The 20,797-nt window shown below is 39.1% G+C and overlaps 1 protein-coding gene across 8 annotated transcripts in view; it reads right to left on the bottom strand.

Moving 5' to 3' along the window:
• fat1 (FAT atypical cadherin 1) overlaps window positions 1-20,797 on the bottom strand; it is a 137,278-nt gene that overhangs the window by 7,115 nt on the left and 109,366 nt on the right. For 6 of the 8 annotated variants that reach the window (XM_004911187.4, XM_004911186.3, XM_012955657.3 and 3 more), the window contains 14 exons: window positions 18,507-18,740; window positions 17,496-17,885; window positions 16,251-16,465; window positions 14,993-15,130; window positions 14,636-14,779; window positions 11,682-11,879; window positions 9,010-9,811; window positions 8,796-8,927; window positions 7,914-8,071; window positions 7,103-7,565; window positions 6,500-6,653; window positions 6,072-6,182; window positions 5,166-5,800; window positions 4,240-4,374 (listed from right to left, as the gene is read on the bottom strand). In XM_004911187.4, the coding sequence (XP_004911244.1) occupies window positions 4,240-4,374; window positions 5,166-5,800; window positions 6,072-6,182; window positions 6,500-6,653; window positions 7,103-7,565; window positions 7,914-8,071; window positions 8,796-8,927; window positions 9,010-9,811; window positions 11,682-11,879; window positions 14,636-14,779; window positions 14,993-15,130; window positions 16,251-16,465; window positions 17,496-17,885; window positions 18,507-18,740 (3,909 nt within the window). Of the gene's footprint in view, window positions 1-2,924; window positions 3,024-4,239; window positions 4,375-5,165; window positions 5,801-6,071; window positions 6,183-6,499; window positions 6,654-7,102; window positions 7,566-7,913; window positions 8,072-8,795; window positions 8,928-9,009; window positions 9,812-11,681; window positions 11,880-14,635; window positions 14,780-14,992; window positions 15,131-16,250; window positions 16,466-17,495; window positions 17,886-18,506; window positions 18,741-20,797 lie in introns of those variants that run through there. The other 2 variants (XR_208254.4, XM_018095676.2) reach the window with 2 other exon arrangements.

The following is a 20,797-nucleotide window of genomic DNA, read 5'->3' as shown; positions in this document are numbered from 1 at the left end:
CTTGATACAGCACTCTGGGAACAGCCTATTTGTTCAGAAATTTCTTTTTGTGTCTTACCCTCTTGCTTGAGGGTGTCAATGATGGCCTTCTGGACAGCAGTCAGGTCGGCAGTCTTACCCATGATTGCGGTTTTGAGTAATGAACCAGGCTGGGAGTTTTTAAAAGCCTCAGGAATCTTTTGCAGGTTTTTAGAGTTAATTTGTTGATTCAGATGATTAGGTTAATAGCTCGTTTAGAGAACCTTTTCATGATATGCTAATTTTTTGAGATAGGAATTTTGGGTTTTCATGAGCTGTATGCCACAATCATCAATATTAAAACAAGAAAAGGCTTGAACTACTTCAGTTGTGTGTAATGAATCTAAAATATATGAAAGTCTAATGTTTATCAGTACATTACAGAAAATAATGAACTTTATCACAATATGCTAATTTTTTGAAAAGGACCTGTATACTCTGCACCTTGCACAGGATTACAAATCTGGCAAAAGGCACAAAGCACAGCGCCCCAGCATGAAAGTGCCCGTTAATAGCAGGTTAGAGCCCATGGTTCCAAACCATTAAAATGTACATTAAACTCTAAACGTTTAAAACCATAAAAAAATCTAAAATCATGTTACCGGTATAAGCGCACCATACCTCTTATTATATTCATTAGAAATCATTCATGGGGCCCACACTCCCTAGAAACAATAATTCCTGTGATAGGAGAAATTGTGCTGCTTATGTTGTTTGTGTTACTCCTTCCCATTTTATTGCTACACTTTCAGCCAAGGATGAAACAACAAGTGATAAACTACCATGTGTTATTGTCTTACATCTAACAATAAATAGCACTGTTTTTCCAGCACTTGTGCCTTCTTAGCGAGTCCTCGTTTCATTAAATAAACCCTTTCTAGGAGTTGATAATACAGTCTATTCATTTTGAGAACCAAGATCCAGGTGTGGGTCCATTATATTCTGTTTACAGTTTTACTATAATACTGGTACGGGACCTGTTATCCAGAATGCTAGGGACCTGGGGTTTTCGGGATAAGAAGTCTTTTCCGTAATTTGGACCTCCATACCTTAAGTCTTCTAAATTATCATTTAAACATTAAATGCAACCAGCAGAAATGTTTTACCTACAATAAGGATCAATTATATCTTCATGGGGATCAGGAACAGGGTACTATTTTATTATCAAAGAGGAAAAGAAAATATTTTTAAAATGATAAATTATTAGATTAAAATGTAGTCTATGGAAGATGGCTTTCCCATAATTTAGAGCTTTCTGGATAACAGTTTTTCAAATAACGGATCCCATACCTGCACCTAAACAGGCAAATTAAGCGATCACTGCTAAGAGTGAATCCATATACCCCCAAAGGCCAGTTGTGGTCAGGCATACATGTTAGGCACAATTTGTGGATTCATTAGCAGACTTTACTTTATCTCTGCCATTTAAATAAATACGATGAGTAAAACACACACACATATATACACAGATATTTAGAACCAATTAAGGCAAAGTTTAACTCTAGAAAACAAATGTATTATTGCTTTCAAAAATGCCCTTAGGTACCACTGAAGCACTTAATATAAAATGCCACTCGAGGTAGCCAAGCAACATTGCACAATGCATGGAGGGGGGGGAACTCCATGTGTATTCCCTGCTAAACTGAATAATTTAAAGCCAGGGGCAGCACAACAGGAGGGATACAGAACCTGTAAGTGCAATTGAACCCTTTGGTTCCCTTTTATATTGGTCTTTTTTATACTACAATATATATATATATATATATACATAATATTGTGGTGGGCACACGAGGACCTAACACATAGTTTTAAGGTATAGCTGAACCCAAACAACCTAAATGCAATGCAGGAAGCACAAGCTGAAGGTACATGCATCTGTGTGTTTGGGGAGAAGGAAAGGCTGAAGGCTTGCTACCTGGACCTAGGAGTCTACTTGTGAACCCACCAGCCAGACATAAAGACTAAAGAGTTGATCATACAAGTAAAAACTACAGGGTTACATTTTTCAGAGAATCTGGGAGTAATGGTTGTTTAGTCTATCACATTAAGTGCTTTGTCAACTTGAGTTCTTACATGTGACTTATTTCAAAGGTCACTATTTCATTATACATTTGTTTTACCAGTGAAAACTTTCCTTCAGGCCACAAACACTGGGCCTTAAGTACAACACAAAACAAAACGACCACTGTACTTTAGTGCTAATGAGTAATAAAGGAAGATTGCAAAACATTTAGAATATTAAGTGACTACCTTTCCATGCCAGAAATGGTGGAGTGATATAAAACATCTTCATGGAACATGACCATTAATCACATCATGCTTGGTTGTTGGTGGTAATCATTAGGCTTGTTACCCAATGTCCCAAATGCACACTTGTATATGGGATATGAAAAATGGAATATGCTGGGAATTGAAGTCCATAAACTGTTGGAGAGCTGCAATTGTCAATTGACAGAATACATGACCCATCCTAGGAGCTCAGTGAGATGGAACATCTAAGCACTTTAGCACCCTCAGCTGCTACCATGGTAACTGCTCCATTAAAGAATAAGAGGTGTAGATTCTTCATCAAGACCTTCTTTTTTAAACAAATATAAGGTTTAAATAGGAGAAAATATTTCCCTAACAGTAAAAGCTTATCTTTAAAATGTATCCTACTGTAAAATATCTATGACCTACCATACACATCTGCTGCTCTCCAAAAGCTGATGAGCGCCAACTCCTATCATGCCCAGCTGGTATATGTATAAGGCACTTTTTTATTTTGCTTAAATTGTACTTTTTTTATTTAAAAATGTAAGGAAATTATAATGAAATAAAAATAAATATGGAGTAAACATGCCATCTTGTGGCGCACATGAACCCATGCTACTGAAGGCACCCTGCAACATGAACACATCATTGCCTTTTCATTGGACTTCCTTTATTACAGATGGCAACAAACTTACAATCAGCCCCATCTCAAACTCTGCTTTCGCTCATTGGTGATTTGATCCATATGGGTACTGAGCCCGCAGCAAAAGAGAGAAAGGAAACAGAACCCTTTAACCAGTTTTTTTTCAAAACACAACATTTACTAAAAAATATAACACAATGAGTGCATATTCTTACTGTAGTCAGGCTGAAGGGCTTCCCCAACATTCTTCCCATTAAGCGAGTTTGGTTAAATGAATTGTCAAACTGTAACTAATGGCCGAAGTGTGTTTGCAACCAAGTGGCCCAGTACAGTAGGCCATCCAGCAGTGCAATACAAAGCTGCTGATCGTTATTAATCAAGAAGATTCACAACTCAAAGTGTACAATCAGAATCTAGCTGGGCAGTTAAGGTTGGCCTTTTGGTTAATCACCTATAGGTACATGTTAAGCAAACTTGGTTGTCAAAACATTGTCAGAACTGGCCAACATTATCAATGGAATAAAAGTGTACTAGGTCTATTTAAATAAACTCAGAAGCAGCTCTTATTTAAATCAACTACATGCTACCTCACAGTCGGGCAGTTTCTGACTGGACTATCTGGCCAATGAGATATTGCTGTAATTACACCGCAGTTCATCCAGCCAACGGATTACACAATCAGGACAATTCAGCCAACAGATTACACAATCGGGCATGACTATTAAAAGTAAGTAACATGGCTTATTGACCTGTGCTCTTCTCTTCTGGATCACAGCAATCTGCCCATCTATATATATATATATATATATATATATATATAGCCAAACTGCATCTAGATGATCTTCCTGTGGAACTTAACTCTCTTAAAGTGTATGGTATAGTGCAATCAATAATACTTTGTTTCATATATGATATGTAACCAGTACGATCACCAGAAACATTGTTCTACACATTCTACTCACTTTTCCATCCTAAAGTGACAATTTTTTTTCTAAAATAAGTTCTAGGGATCAAATTGTGACATTGTGATACAAGCCTTAAGGAACAACTCCTCTTAAAACACATCTTAAGTACCATTCTCTTATGGGAATTTTATAATATTAATACCCATATGAACAATTTCATACACAGTGGGTGGAAGTAGAGTGCCACTGCAGTTACATTATGTGAGGGTCTAATCCTCTAACTGCAGGGCTATAACTCTATATACTCCCCTAAGGTGTGGAGATGTACACAGTAGCCCATCACTGCTAGCATACATATGTAAGAAAGTTGGAAATCATACAGATAAGATGCAATCTACTACAGAAAGTTCCAGTACATACCATTATCATCACAAGACTCTGACTGGAAGGAGCTTAGAGACTGTATTTCAGACATACTTTCGCGAGGATTGTATAGATGACAAGCTTTTTCATCCAAAGACTTCTTTGAAAGACACGGGTCAAGATCAACCTTTGCTGTAAGCATAAAAGAACATACTGTGTCAAAGTGTGAAGGGCACTCAATTAATGAGCTCCATCTTTGATAGTCCCCCTTAGGGACACACTACTGCATGTTCAGTATCAGTGAAGTCTCCAGTACAATATGTTTGCCGGTGACATTGTCTGGATCACAAAAAGACTGAAATATTAATTACAATAACATGACTGACAGCTTTGCTTTTAGATAAAACATCTAAGTGTAGAATTACAGAGACATTTTACAAGTGGTAACACGTAGCCTTCAAATTAACCAGAACACTGAAATTAAAATATATTAATAGGGTTGCATTTTCTGCAAAGATGAGTAGCCTAGTTTAACTGCAAGTAGGCGTAATAGTCAAAGGCGCCTGATCGTAATTTTTCATCAATGAGACAGATACACAAGGCCTTTGCCGATACTGGTCACCTTTACTTTACCTTTACTAAATAGACTGAGATAAGCCGAATGGTTTAAGACAGTGGTCCCCAACCAGTGGCTCGTGAGCAACATGTTGCTCCCCAACCCCTTGGATGTTGCTCCCAGTGGTCTCAAAGCAGGTGATTATTTTTGAAGTTTTGGTTGCATTAAAAACCTGGCATAATGCCAAACAGAGCCTTCTGTTGGCTGCCAGTCCACATAGGGGCTATTAAGTAGCCGATGAGAGCACATATTTCTACCCCCAGGAACCTTTTTCCATGCTCCGCAACACTTTTTCCATTAAAATGTGGCTCACAGGTATAAAAGGTTGGGGATCCCTGGTTTAAGATATTGACTGAAATCTGCTTACCATCATAGTCATAGTCCCAACTGGGCTTTTGTATAGAGTCACTGTCTGATGGAGAGTTGGATGGAGGTGGCGGTGGAAGGTTAGGAGCTACACTGCAGACTGCAACAGCTTTTCTGTGTCCATGAACAGAGTCAGGATTGAATGTACTAAACTCTGGGTGTTCTGGAATAGTAGATCCTTCAAAAGAATTTCTGTCCAGGTTGTTTCTGGAATCACTAGGAATGCTGGGTGTGTATGAAATAGGCCGGACAGGGACTTGTGGTGGGATGTCTGAGTAGATGTTCTTGTTCACTTTAGGATCCAAAAATTGCCTTGGTAAAAAGGCCGAAGTGGCCCCAGAGTGTTTGTCCTCTGGCTCCGACTGCCGCTTCTTCTTCTTTTTATTGGCCACAGTACGACACACAACAAAAATGACGACAATAGAAAAGGTTCCTGCTATAAAGACAATGATCCCAATAACTTCAGCTAAACCAATATTCCAGGACGTTGAGACATATTTGTTGGGTAGAACGTCGGTACAGAGTTTCCCGCCATATCCATTACTGCAGTTACAGCTGTAAGAACCATAGGTATTTTCACACATGGCACCAGTTGGACAGGGGTTCTCCAGGCATTCATCAATATCATTTAGACACCTTTGATAAAAAGAATGTAGCTTTTAATGATAGGTAAGGGATATGACAGAGAAATAACAATGGCCAAGTTATTTCAGGGACTCTAGTACCCACATAGGAACTGATAGACAACATTTATGATATTCAAAGTAAGACTGGACAGCCTGCCACTCTCCACATGTTGTTGAACTATCTTGCCCTGAATCCCATTACAGCTTGGGTGTGCGGGTGCTGGGTACATCCCCACAGGCCACATAATGGCTATCCCTAATTTAAAAGAAAATATACTCACTTATCTCCATGGAAACCGGATTCACATTCGCACACAGGTCCGTCTAAACTGTCAATGCATTTGCCACTATTCTTACATGGGTTATCTTTGCAATATGGACCAAACTGACACCTGAAATAAAACAAATAACATTACATTCGTTAACATATTGACAAGTTCGTGCAAATTTGACCCAGCAGCCTATAACAAATCAAATGTTTAATTTGGTTTTCCTTAATTGCTTAGCTGCCATGGGTTACAAAGGTCGGGACTGTTCATAGCTCCAGTGATTTGTTACTGTACGCCAAAACTCTACAATGTAGTTTTATATTTAAGTAAATATAATTGGCCACTGCCTAACTGTCACTAGGCTGCTAAAGTGATAAACATCCAGATTTTCCCGTTCTGTTGGAACAAAATGATATTATAGTCTCTGTTCATGATCTCACCTTGGGCCAGTATAGTCCCCTCTACAATGACACATAAAATCCTCTTTGACGACAATACAGGTGCCACCATAAAGGCAAGGGTTCGAGGCACAAGGATTAATGCTGATATCACAGTGGGTGCCCATGAATAATGAAGAGCATTTGCAATAGTATCCTGCAAGACAAAAGAACAAATGTAACCATTTCAGAACCGGAGACCCAGAACAGATTATACATGTGTTGGCAAGTGCCCCATATCAAACTGATAAAATAAATAGTACTCAATGGTAATTCTTATGAACAAGAGTAGGAAGCCTTTGGTACTGCAGTTATTGAAAACTTAAATGGAGTTTGGTAATAATAGGGGTACCCATTCTAGTGTGCCATAACAATTACCAGGTAGCATTTATTAGCCACCTGTTAAAAAGCAAATAATCTTATTGGTTGAACTGACTAAGAACTGACTCTAACCTCTTGATTGTATAACCCCCCCAAACTCTGAACTACCATTGCCAGCTTCACTGCTTGGAACATGATTAAATCTGCCTGTCCCTGATTAAGACTGTGCAAAGCTACATGCATAATCTTCTCAGAATAGAAGTAGTTTTGTTGTGGAAAACGCACCTCCGTTTGACAGTGGGGAACACGTGCCACCATTCTGGCAAGGACTACCCGAGCAGACATCTGCAGCAGAAAGGGAACATCCAGAGGAAATATCCACAGACTCTTCTATATGTACATTATTCTTTGATTTGCTATTGAGAGGCAACTCTTGGCCATTCAGTAAGACAGCGTCCATGCATCCTCTGAAACCATTAGTCACTTGCAGATTTCTCCCATGTTTGGAACCTTGTTGGCGCATATGGCCACCAAAGAACACATGGTTATCGAGATTGAGTGTTCTGAGTGTTCCGGGGGCAGTTCCAGATGCTGTGTGAACGCGATCCAATACCAGCCTGGCATAGTTCCCATCTACCTCCAAAGACACGGTGTGCCACTGGCCATCATTAACATGGATGCTCTGAACTGACACTATTCCAGGTCCACTGCCACAATCAAATTTGTACTGCAGTTTCCCTCCTTGGATCTAAAATAATGAAAGCAGACATATCATTAATTACAGAGCACGTATCTTACAACGCAGCTAGATTTCCTGCCTGTGTATCTGTGACATTAACTCCCTGCTGTGCACCAGAGCTTTCTGAATTTAGCAAGAAAACCTGCTTATTGCTTTTAGTCTTGTTAACAGATTGCAGGTCCCTTTAGCACAGACCATAGCATGAATTAGGATGCAAAGTAATGTAGCCCATAAAAGCCCCAGTCACAACAGGTTAGTACAGGGGGGTGCATTCTATATTATTTATTATTAACATTTATTTATAAAGCCCAACATATTCCGTAGCGCATTCTATAAATAAGATGTACAATCACAAACCTCTAGGATACTGTAGTCTGTTCCTCTGGCATACATGACCACTGCGTGAGCAGAATAGGTTCGTAACTTCAAAGAAAGCTTCATTTCTTCCTTATTTTCATTCTCCATTAAGCGGTATTTAATGTAACTGTTCCCAGTAAAGGTTACTGATGAACCAACTGTAAGTAAAAGTAAGTGCATATATATATATATATATATTAGAGCTGTGTTAGGAGATGCTGTTAAATATAAGGTATCAAGTGGCTCTTTTTTTACTATTATCAAAAAGTGCCTATGTCACATTAATTAGGTGGTCCCCAAGTAATATTTACTGTAGTGATGCATAATTTGGGTTTAGGCTTAAAGGAAAACTATACCCCCCAAACAATGTAGGTCTCTCTAAAAAAATATTGCATAAAAAACTCATGTAAAACCCTGCTACATTTAAATAAACCATTTTCATATAAATATACTTTTTTAGTAGTATGTGCTATTGGGTACTCAAATAGAAAACTGCCGTTTTAAGAATTAAGGGCCACCTCCTGGGATCATAGGATTCACAGTGCACACAAACAAGCCAAGGCACACATACATGCTAGGCCCCATCAGCCAATGAATGGACATAGTTCTGCCTTTTGCTCCCACACTACTTCCTGTTACAGTCAGAGCTGCATTATTTCCTGTCAGGTGATCTCTGAGGGGGCACACAGCCCATCACTAAATGGCAGCTCAAGGGAAAGGATGTAAAAGGGCAATATTTACTGATATATATTCCAGTTTGTTGAGATTCTTTAAAAGGTCACTTAACATAATATAAACTATATGTTGGTTAAGTATTCATTTTGAGGTATAGTTTTCCTTTAACAATAACATCTGCCTATCTATATAAAAATAGGATCTTACCGTTGCACTGCCCAGGCCTGTCACTAGGACAAACACAGTTGAACTTTCCTTCCTTTACGTCAACAACACACTCTGTTCCTTCGGGGCAAGTATTTCCATCACACAGGCTGTCCAGAGTGGGGCACTTTCCTCCTATAATATAGGGATGAGGTTAACAGTGCATGCAAATAAGATAAAATTGCATCATGTATGCCTGTTATTTAGGAAACATTACCTTTACACAGGCAGATTGCTCTACGGTGGTGTCTTGGTGTGACAAAGCTCAGCCTCGCAGTACTGTGAGTTGACATGACACTTTCATCTACTGATATTTTTTCATCGCAGAACCTGAGAGGACATTCTACATCCAAGCAGAGTTTATGGAAAACGTCAAGGATTTTAACACCACTGATGTCTTCAATCTCTGCAATGGATGCATTGATTTTCTGGATGAGAACTTTGGGTGCAAAATATGTATTTCCCACTTTCTCTGCTGCTAAAAGGACATCAAGATTTCTGGGCGGCTCAGAAGGCTGTAAGCTAATGATCTGAATGTCAATTTTGCGTCCACCCAGGTGGTTCCTGAGGCTTCTCTGAAAGTTGCGCCAGTAGTCTCCAATGAACTCCTCTGGGGACAGGTTGGCAAAGCGGAAAGTAATGCTGTGATTCAGTAACTCTTGGGTTATTTGTCGGATGTGCACAGTGATATCGGCCGCTGTGGTAAACTTCCCGTCGCTGACACTGACGTTAAGCAGATACTGGCCAACATCCAGCTGTTTGCGTGCTATTAGTTTGCCACCTGTCTTGGAAACTGAGAAAAGGTTTTCCATTTTGGGATCCAGACTGTAAGTCAGCGTGTCATAAACATCCTGATCGGTGGCATGGACCTTGCCAATCACACCGCCCGAGTACTCTTCCCCAAATGTTGTAATGTAGATTTCCAAAGGTAGAATTGCTGGAGGGTGAATGCTTTCTTCAATCACTCGCACTTCAATGTTGGTGAAAGACGATAGCTGTGGTTTCCCATTATCTGACACCTGCAAAATCACATATAAAAGAAATGAACTTAAAAACCCATAAGGGTGTGGCGCCTTGATTATAATTTAAAAGGAACATGCCAGAACTATATTAAAAGAGACATTAACCCTGAACATGATAAAAAGATTAGTGTGGAATGGAGGCAATTTAAAGTTTCCTTTCAATCCAACCTTTATTTTGTGCTGAGTCTGCTTCATTTTGTGTGTGTGAGAATATTATGTATTTTGAAAGGATCAATTGCACATTTGAGGCCAGTGGAAGGGTACAAGCATAACTAAGAAGGCATAGCTAATATGGGTGTTATGGGGCTCCAATTAGTCTTAAAACAGACTAGGTTTATTACGTATGGATGGATCAGTCACAGTGGGAAAACATAAGCAGAAATGTATGATAACCCTGATATGATGAGACCAATGAGGGCATTAACTGTACAGCCCTGTATTAATAGCTACATGACCACAGTACATTACTAAAAGTTCTGCCAATTGCAGTTTCACAGCAGATAGTCCCTCACATTCCCAATTCCGACCATATTATAATTTTCCATTCCCAATAGGTTCCCATAAATACACACTTATGATAAACTGGTTTTCAGGCTAAGCCACAGTTTCGCAGAAGGAATCCTAAAATCCTAATATTTGGAACCAAAACATTTTGCGGGCAGCGTTCCAAGATTACTAGCATGGAAAGAATTCACAGGGTCAGAGGAAATTAAGACAAGAATAATAGGTCTTCTGTATGCTTAGTTGGCTTCCATTTTATTTAAACCAACAGGAAGCAGCTCATGAGAGATATTATGCTTAATTAACCCAGAATAAAGTGCCCAGCTATCAGTTTTTTGTTGTTTTTTTGTAAAGGTTTTCCTGCCACTAAACTGTAAATCAGCAGAATTCTGAATGGGGGAGGCCGCTCTGACCAAAGAACTGTCTGGATATGGAATAAACTCCTATCAGAAATGTTCATCCCACGGCTAGACGGCATAGGTGCTGGGTCATTCTATGGGGTTTTTTTTTGTAAAATCTTTCAACAGAAATTGAAACCTTCCCTATAGAGGTTTACTGTCAGCAATGTTAGCACAACAATTCAAGCAAATGCACAAAAATAGAACTATAGATGTCCTAGCTTTTTGTTTAATAATTATTTTGGGCCTCTTGATAAACATTTACAGTAAGCTTAAATCAAGACCAAATAAACCAGATTATTTTTTATTTAAAAAAAAAAAGATGCTCATTTTTATAACTGATTCACCAAATTCATGATTTCTGGATTTGTCTGAACACCAAATCCTCCAGAGCTTTAAACCCCCTAAACAAATCCTGGATGTGGTGCATCCCTAATACTTGGCTTCTGTAAACATATCCAAATATACTGTATAAATGTGCACACAAACACTTAAACAGGCTCTCTGTTTGCTATGTATAATAACATGTATATAAAGTTCCTTCTTTCCAAGACACTATTACATACTAAATCTCTGTTGTCCTCCCCCGGCCCGGCAGAACATCATCTATTGATTGAAAAGCCTTACTCACTGGAGTAAGAGAGATTTGTAAGCTTTTCTCCCAAGTAATATATAGCCACAGTAATTGCTGCTTATTAAAGTCATACATCTTCACCTCTTGCTCGTTTAAACATTTCCTATTTCTACAATAACATTCTATTTGTATATTATATTTAAAATTATCCCCCACTCTCTTTCACTATATTGTGCCTCCTCTTGCATTTAACTCTATCAAACAAGCATAGATAATGCTGATAGTCCTTGTTGTGCTTATAGCAAAAAACCCATAACCTTTGCCTTGGTATAAAAATTCTCATCCCAAATAATTATCCCCTAAAAAGAGATGCTTCTGCCGCAAAAGTATATACCTGAATATGCAGCACAAAGAGATCTTTGATTTTCCTACTGAGCGTCCCTGCGGTGGTAATAAGCCCTTGTTCATCCATCTGAAAAGTGTTGTCTTCATTTCCACTCAAAAACACAAAAGTGAAAGGTGGGCCGTTGTGTGAAGAATCCTTGTCTGTAACGGCCAAGTGCAGGATGCTGAATCCGACTGGCTTATTTTCCTGGAACAGAAAGTGTAGGAGATTAACGGTTGGCAAAAATGGCATGAAGGTCTTACATTTTTAAATACACATAAAACAGATTCAGTTGTGTATGACAGGCATAGGCTTCTCTGGGGTGGTTCTAGGGCAGAACTGAGAGGCCCACCGCTGTCACAGAGGTCCCTTAAAGAGAGAAATGTAAATAGTCCATAGCACATATTATACTGATTTACAGTAGTTAGGTATTTTCCATATTTAAATCAGGAATGCCAAGCCTCCAGCCCTCCAGCTTTAGAGATCCATGGATTTATCCATTATTAGCTGCAATATTATAGATAAATCTAAGCAAACACGGCAACATTTTTTTTACTATCTGGCCACCAGAGGGAGCTATTTTACTGGTCTCAGAAACCATTGTGCCTCATCTGGCTCAAATGAAGAAAGGAAATGAAACAAAAACTGTTATAATATTACTAAACATTTATGGGAGAAAAATGCATTAACTATGAAATATTTTCCAACTAAAAAGCAGCAACAGTGCAATATCTATATTGATATATCTATACTGACATATCTCTATCTATCTATACATACATATTATATATTATATATATATACATACACACACTTTTCCATCGTAGTGCACACTGATAGGTAGAGAGTAGATCATTGTAGGTTCTGGAGTGCTATCACAAAATCAATCTACATAGAGGTGACAGGACCCAGGGAAATCCATTTTTACAAGTGCTTACTTTGCCGATCCTGCACGCATCAAGTCCCAAATTAATGAAACTTCAAACAGTAGCAGAACAGCTTGTTAGTCCCCAATGTATGAGAAGTGATGCCAAGCCAATTTAACTTTCCCTAAAACAAAACTTGTGTAAACTAGAAGAACGGAACTTTTGCTTAGCCTTTGGCATTTTCTCCCTAATAAGGAAGGCAATGCAGGCGGTGCACAGCGAAAGCCTCGGGATTTCCATCACAGAAATGCTGCCTAAAAGATTCTGAAAAGCGCACGGAGAATAAATGAACCTGTAATAAAACAATTTCTTTTCTACTATCATTTCCCTTTCTTTAATCATCGTTCTTTGCTGACCTCTAAACCGAGCTGTCAGCATGACTGCAAGCGATGATATTGCAAATCATAAAGGGAGGATTGGGGAGAAAATAGAGTATGGGAAAGTAAATAACATTAATTTCTAGCCAGCATAAACAGAACAACATTACTGGTCTGGGCGAGAAGGAAATGCCATGGTATTTGTTGCAGGGAGAGGCAATAACCTGGCGCTTCAGTTTTACATTTCTGCAAAATAATGTCACACATGGAGACTTCGCTAAAGCCCTGCTGTCACAACACCCAGCTAATTCCTTTTCATGTGACAAATCTCCTTGACCTTATACATCTTATGTGATAACTCATAATCCATAAATCCTGAATTGTTACCTGAGAACTTTAGCTTTGCCACATTCAATATGAGTTAGAGGTGTTGAATATTTGGAGGGCACATATTGTTGTTCTAAGACCCACAGATAATATTATGTTTAAAAAAAACACCAAAACATTTTTCACTTAATAATAATGCCAATTAAGCAACTTTCCAATACATATTCATTAAAAGATTGCAAGTTCTTTTTCAATGTAATGGCAAATGAATGCAGTATTGCTGGCACTGCCTCTTTAAAGGGATACTGTCATGATTTTTATGGAATACTTTTTATTTCTAAATGACACTGTTTACATTACAAATAATTCACTCTACCATTTAAAATGTTATTCTGGAACCAACAAATGTATTTTTTAGCTGTAATATTGGTGTTTAGGCGCCATCTCAGTGCATTGTGCCTGAGTCTGAGCTTTCAGAAGGAGCCAGCGCTACACATTAGAACTGCTTTCAGATAACCTATTGTTTCTCCTACTCCCATGTAAGTGGAGGAGTCCCAAGCCGGACTTGGAATTCTTACTATTGAGTGCTATTTTGATATCTACTGGAAGCTGCTATCTTGCTCCCTTCCCATTATTCTGCTGATCGGCTGCTGGGGGGGTTAAATCACTCCAACTTGCAGCGCAGCAGTAAAGTGTGACTGAAGTTTATCAGAGCACAGGTCACATGGCTGTGGCACCCTGGGAAATGAAGAATATGGCTAGCCTCATGTGAAATTTCAAAATTAAATATAAACAAAATCTGTTTGCATTTTTGAAGAACAGATTTCAATGCAGGATTCTGCTGGAGAAGCTCTATTAACTGATGTGTTTAAAAAAAAAAAAAAAAATTCCCATGACAGTATCCCTTTAAGTTAAGCTTTAGTTCTCCTTTAAACAATGTAGCAGAAGCCAGCTCTCTTCCATCCTAGCCTCCATTTCCCTAAAAGCCCTCCATAATTCTTTACAGGCTAATCAACTGGCTTCTGGTACATTGTTTTAATAATCAGAAATTTTAAAGCTGTTGTGAATTCTATTCCAACATACTGGTTCACACTCCTGGCAATGTGAGGGCACAATACAGCCATACCTACAGCAGAAAGGGTAGGGATAATGCTGCCATACAACTGCCAACTAACTTGGACCAAACAAATGGATCAATAACTGCCTGTACAGATACTGATCAGTCAGACTAAGAAACCCTTACTACTAAGGATCATTCGCCCAGAGGCCCACTGATCAGATCAGTCCAGCTTGGCCCAAAGTTAAATAAAAGGCATCTTCTCATGTATGGTAATCTTTACTCAAGAGCAGTGGAGTTTCCCTTTAGCGCCTGATCAAGCACAAAAAGCCGTACCTGTATAACAATACTGTAATTCCCTTTGGAGAACATTGGGGGGTTGTCATTAACATCAGAGACATCAATATTGACAGTTGTGGTGTTGCGTCTGGGGGGTTGGCCATTATCTTCTGCCTGTATAGTTAATGTATATCCAGAAATCTGAAAGCAAAGAGAAAATCAATGAAGAGACATTCTATGCAGAATTACAGGCTTATTAAAACAATGTACTTATCAAACAGGAGGCATAAATCATGTGTATAAAGAAGGAAAACAATTAATTTTCAGACACGGAAAGCTGCAAATCCCGCCACAGTAACGATGACTTGCAGGTAATTGCTCAGGGAGCAGGAAAAAGTTCTGCGTGTGACTCACCAGCTCTCGATCTAAAAGTTTATTCACTTTAACTTCTCCTCTCACTGGATCAATGATAAACGTATTCCCCGGGTTGCCTTCTGTAATTGAGTAACGTATGTGGTTGTTCAAAGGTCCATCAGCGTCATCTGCCACAACCTAGATAAAAGCATATTCTCATTTGGAGCACTTATAGGGAGGCGAGTGAACGTTTCTGAAGTCATTCATCCTCATGTCCTAGTTTTAACTTATTAGGAGAGATCCCAATAGGCAGATTTCAATAGTATCAGCGATACCTTCATAACTCAACAAAAGCGAACAAAAGATGAGCCTTAAGGAACATAACCAGCGCAGTGTATTATGTTTAACGATCGCTTTCAAACCAAATTGTTTTATATGCGCTTGCAAGAACATGATACGGATACTTCTCCAGCTCAGCACAATGCAGAAATGCAGCTGGCAAGGTAGCGCAGTATGTGGGTTGATGCCTCTGTTCTGTCTGCCAATACCTCTACTTCTACCTCTAGATAATATGTAAGCTTTTAATATAGGTTAGAAAAACAAAGGTTCCTCCATTAAAGGCTATAACCTTATTTATAACAAACTTGCATTAATAGGATAAATAAAACCTGATTCACTGGGGAGCAAATATTAGGCAATCCAGCAGACCCGGACTGGCAATCTGTGGGTTCTGGCAAATGTTATAGGGGCTGCTGGGGGCTGTTTGGACCTCTGTGTACCAAAATAATAGGGTGCACATATCACTGAAAATGGCGGCAAACATACTTTTTCAGCATATATGCATTCACATCTAAGTGGAAGTGCAGCCACCAACTGTGTCAGATGCATCACTCTCTGGCAACCACTATCACACTGGAATCATAGAGTAAAAACATGGGGAATATGCCCAAAATTGCATTAGCCCATTGCAGTGTGATAAGCAAATGACTTGTTGGTATTTTATTTAGGGGACATATACGTATATATGCATTTTTACTATTACAATTGATACAAATTTTTTAAGTTGAGACCCAGACAAATATCTGCTCTATACAATACCTATAACTATACAATAGGGAATATAGTTGCACAAGTTTCCATATTCTGTGCATTCAGAGCAGATCGCATGCTGTTGCCAGACGTATGGGAGCAGATATACGCTGCCATTACAAATCAGACAAAGCAGATAACATACAGATTGCCGACCCCTTCTCTACCAGCCTCTTTGTATTTGATTGCTGGGTAACTATTGGAAGTCTAGTGGAACGAGGATATTTACCATGAGGACGGACTGTCCGGACACAGAGTCTTCTCCAACAACAGTTGTGTATGTGTTTTGGCTGAAAACTGGAGAGTTATCATTGACATCTGTTACATTGATATTCACACTTGCAACGTCGCTAAGAGGAGGTGTGCCCCCGTCCGTGGCCTCCACTGTCAAGTAGTACTCAGGCGATGTTTCATAGTCCAAGCTGGCAATGATAAATATCATCCCTGGAAAAACATTACATTGTGAAAAGGTCAGTAGAAGCGAAGGGATCCTGAGAGTTATGCTGTTCTTCATTTGTCATGAATATTCCTGAACTTAAATCCCCGCACTGCTAGAGCACAAGAAGATCAAGTTATTGCTGAGCAGCAGCAGTTGAATTACCTGACACTAGTATAGGTATAGGATTATTTGGGCATCTTAGATGTTGCACTACTACAACTTTCAGCAAGTCCAGATACCATTTCTGGTGGCTGGATATCAATTGTCTATACAAGAGACAAAGAAAATTCCCAACAATGCAAACGACTGCTCGAGGCAGGACAAATGATAACTGGGAGAAAATGGTGGCGTAACGATTTGCAGTTAAGTACCCCAAAATGGCACATGCTTGGGCACCCCAACCAGAAATAAAGGTAGCAAACCTTGTCATAACCAGTAATATTACTATGTTGCTGCCTTTATAGAACCATCTACTGTGCAACTGCAACTTTGCCCCAATGATGCTTAGGGTACCCTCAACTCTATGGAAAATATTATCAGGTGTAAATCACGAGAATGAAACACCTGCAAAATGTCAATGAATCTCCCCTTTCAGTACATAGTGATACGGAGCTGTATTAGCAACTAACCGCCCCCCTTTTTTTCCCCTTTCGCCACTGCATGTGCAGTACACACTTTGCACAAGGGCCGATTGGAAGCATTGTTCTGGTAGTGGGGTGAGAGAATTTTTTTTAAAAATGCTCTTTTTCATATAGGCACGCGAGGGCAGTCCCCCTAAAGCTGCGCACTAGCAGGTTCCCTTGACTTTCAGTGATAGTAAATCTGGTGCACCACTTCTGTGAGAAACGCCGTGTATCATCTCTACATGCTGAGAAACCTAAGAACCACCATAGCTCCTCTATTTCTGCTGGTCTGCAGACATGGTATTGGTACAAATAATGCTAAATAATGTTATAAATAAATACATACATACAAGGGCCTAGGGTTGTATATTCCCACCCCAAAGCCAGTGAATTAAAATGACTGAAGTATAACCTGTAACTGGGTTAATGGTAAATTTCCCATGCTCGTTTCCGCTGATTATTTTATACGTGATCTCTGCATTCACTTCAATGTCTCTGCTTGTAGCATAAACCTGAAGCACTTCAGTCCCGACAGGCGCATCCTCCGTCAGAGAGGAACCATATTCTCGATGTTCGAAGACCGGTGGGTTGTCATTAATATCCAGGACAGACACCACAACACTTGCAACTGAAGAGAGTTTGCGAGGTAGCCCTTGATCCGTGGCTTTGACAGTGAGGGTATAAACGGCTTGCAGCTCCCGATCCAATGGCTTTTCTAAACTGATTATTCCAGACAACTCATCAATTGAGAATTGACCTTCTGCCGAGCTGACTAATGAATATTGCACCTTATGATTAAGTCCTACAATGGAAAACACAAAAGTTAATTTAAATAAAATTGGACAATCTTTTTAGCATTTATACTGTCATCAACAAAAAAAGTCACCAGATTAGTGATGGATTTTTTTTCTCACTTATTAAATAGGGATACTCTATTCTGCAGCCATTACAATATTACTGTACGAGGCAGGAATAATGTCTCAAACGTACAAATGGAAGTTGATACTAAGAAATCTTAATTAATTGTTACAGTTCAGTGATTTTCCAGAAGGGCTTAAATGACTTTTCTATACAGTGGATTTCAGGAAAAACTCAGCATTTATGGAGAAACTGGGTTAGAGACCATGAGGCAGGCCCCAATGGGTGGCCTAGTACTAATGAGCATGGGATTTAGGGTGAATTCTTTTTTGTTGTCCTAGATACTGTTTATACCCCAATCCAAAAGCCAATTCGGGAAAGATTTAGATTGGACACAGCAGGAACTACAGTAGGATGACTGAGACAACAAGCTTTTTATATTTCTACAAAAAAAACAAAAAACAGGTGGCATCTATGGGGTTCTCTGGACCACACACAGAAGATTTTTTGAGGGGGGGCCAGCACAATGTAGGTCGACCGAACTGTTGCAACAATAATTTCTTACCTAAATCTGCATCAATGGCCTGCACCCTTAGGAGTGGAGTTTGGGGTTCAGTATTTTCATAAACTGTAACAGTATATGGGTCAGCCGAGAACTCAGGAGCATTGTCATTGACATCTTCTAATGTCAGCTCGACGGCAGCCTGGCAGAACCTTCCACCCCCATCGGTGGCTTTCACCATGAGATGGTAGACTTCCAGAATCTCCCGATCAAGAGGTAATGAGGTCTTTAGCTCACCTATAATAAAAAAATAAATAAATAGAATTTATTTGTGGAAAGGCTACAAAAGCAATAATTACCCATGCTAAATTACCTAATTACAGTCTTCTATGGCTACTATCATGCACAGACTATATTTCTTTGCTTTTTCGGGTGGATATGAAAACTGAATCCCAGCTACTACTTGTGTCTCTGTGATATTCAACTATGCAACATCTTTTCCTGTATTAAATAATTTTTTGTCCCATAGGCTTTTTATTGGCATAACTCTAGGTGTTTTGTCAGTGCTAATTTCCTTGGAATATTGCCCATGGCCTATCAAGGGTTTTCTAGAAACATATTATTCTTATTAGAGGTCTTAAATGGAAGGTTCACCTTCAATGCAGTCATGGAAGTACTACATTAAGCAATGCACATTAGTAAAATATCAGATTATATATGCTTTTCTGGGTTATAGGCCCTTAAACTGCACAAAATCCTGCTTTTCTTCCCAAGTCATACATCATACTTGTCTATGTAACGTTGCTAACAGCAGAATTGTACAATCAACCCTAATGCTTGGTTTGATTTCCTTTCACAGGATGAGAACGTACCATACAACTAATCAGTTCTCTACACTTGAAGAAGCTTCTGCTTAAACCATAATTTCCTTAATTTAGTTTCCCATGGTGTTCCTATTAAGTAAGTTAGAGAAGTGTACTGATGCAGAAACATCCTGAGATTCATTTTTAAAGAGGCACAGCCAACGTATAGTCACCCCCTTTTGTATACAAGGTTTTATTTCCAGTCATAGAGTTTCAGATTTCACAAATGTATGCATTTTTAAGGTTTAGTGCTTTTATTTCCCTTCCATAGGTAAATAGGGATCTTTAAGCGACGATGCAATGAATGTAACTAAACTTGTCTAGTGGAACACTCATTCTGATTCTGAAGTAAACACTTTATATTTTGAATATGGTATCTCATCAGAAAATAAGCCAGAATTTACAAAAGGCTCCTATAACTGTGCCACAACAGTGCTAAATAATCCAGATGCAGAGGAAAAGCAGCAATGCAAATAATAACATGATACATTTTTGGCTTATTGCTGTGGGGTGTAACCAGGAAGGCAACAATAAATGAGAGGCAGGTAGAAGGATACCCTACCCAGCGCCCCATTCACTTGAATCCATCTCTGTATTTAGGTGGATTTTTAGGGTACAGTACATTGGACTGTCCCAGAGGTGAGTTTATTTTCACTAACAGCTCACATGGAATCTTTGACCCATCCTTACTGGCCAAGACGCACCCTGAATGACATCTCTGGGTTAATGACTGCTATTTAATGAAAGGGACTGTTAGCTGTACTGTTCAGTAATTTTGCTGGACTTTGATACCCTGTATGTTGATTCAGAGGAGAGCAGAAATCAGACATGTCCCTAAACAAGGCACTAGGCAGGGCCTTATTTATATATGGGGGCTTTGCCTAGTGCAGATGCCTATATAACTGATTATTTTTTTTTTCAAAGAAAAATGAAAAATCTCCCCATCTGCTACCTGAGACTTTCTATGTAAATCCAACAGCGTTTAGGTCTGGTACCGACGGCTGGCACTAGGTCAAACAATCTGCCAGGGCCCTAGGGGGCAGTCAACAAATTACTGCTGTGTCTGACAAAGCACACTGCAAAGTCATCAACTGCAAGCTAAGCAATTCTCACAATCAGACTGCCTATAAAATTCAGCTAGTGCTGTATTTTCTAGTCTACAGTAGGTAATATGGCCATTTGTCTAGGCAGGTTTGTGAGATCCATTCTATATTAAAATAATTAAGGATGCACCTATCCCATCATTTTCAGATTTCAAAGAAGATTTGTCTGAATATCGAAATATTGTGGATCAAAGATGCAACAAAACAACATCTAAAGAAAAATCTGGAAGGGGATTTGACCTTCCTGAGACACAGGCAGGTGCTCTAAGCATCACGTTATTTTGTAACCTAAACAATTACTCACCGAGATGTATGTTATATTTACTGAGAATAAACAGGGAATGGTGATAAATGCAGCACAGACACAAACACAAACACTGACCTTTAA

Source organism: Xenopus tropicalis, chromosome 1 (assembly GCF_000004195.4).
Source record: "Xenopus tropicalis strain Nigerian chromosome 1, UCB_Xtro_10.0, whole genome shotgun sequence".
NCBI lineage: Eukaryota > Metazoa > Chordata > Amphibia > Anura > Pipidae > Xenopus > Xenopus tropicalis.
This window is presented reverse-complemented; position numbering and strand designations above follow the sequence as displayed.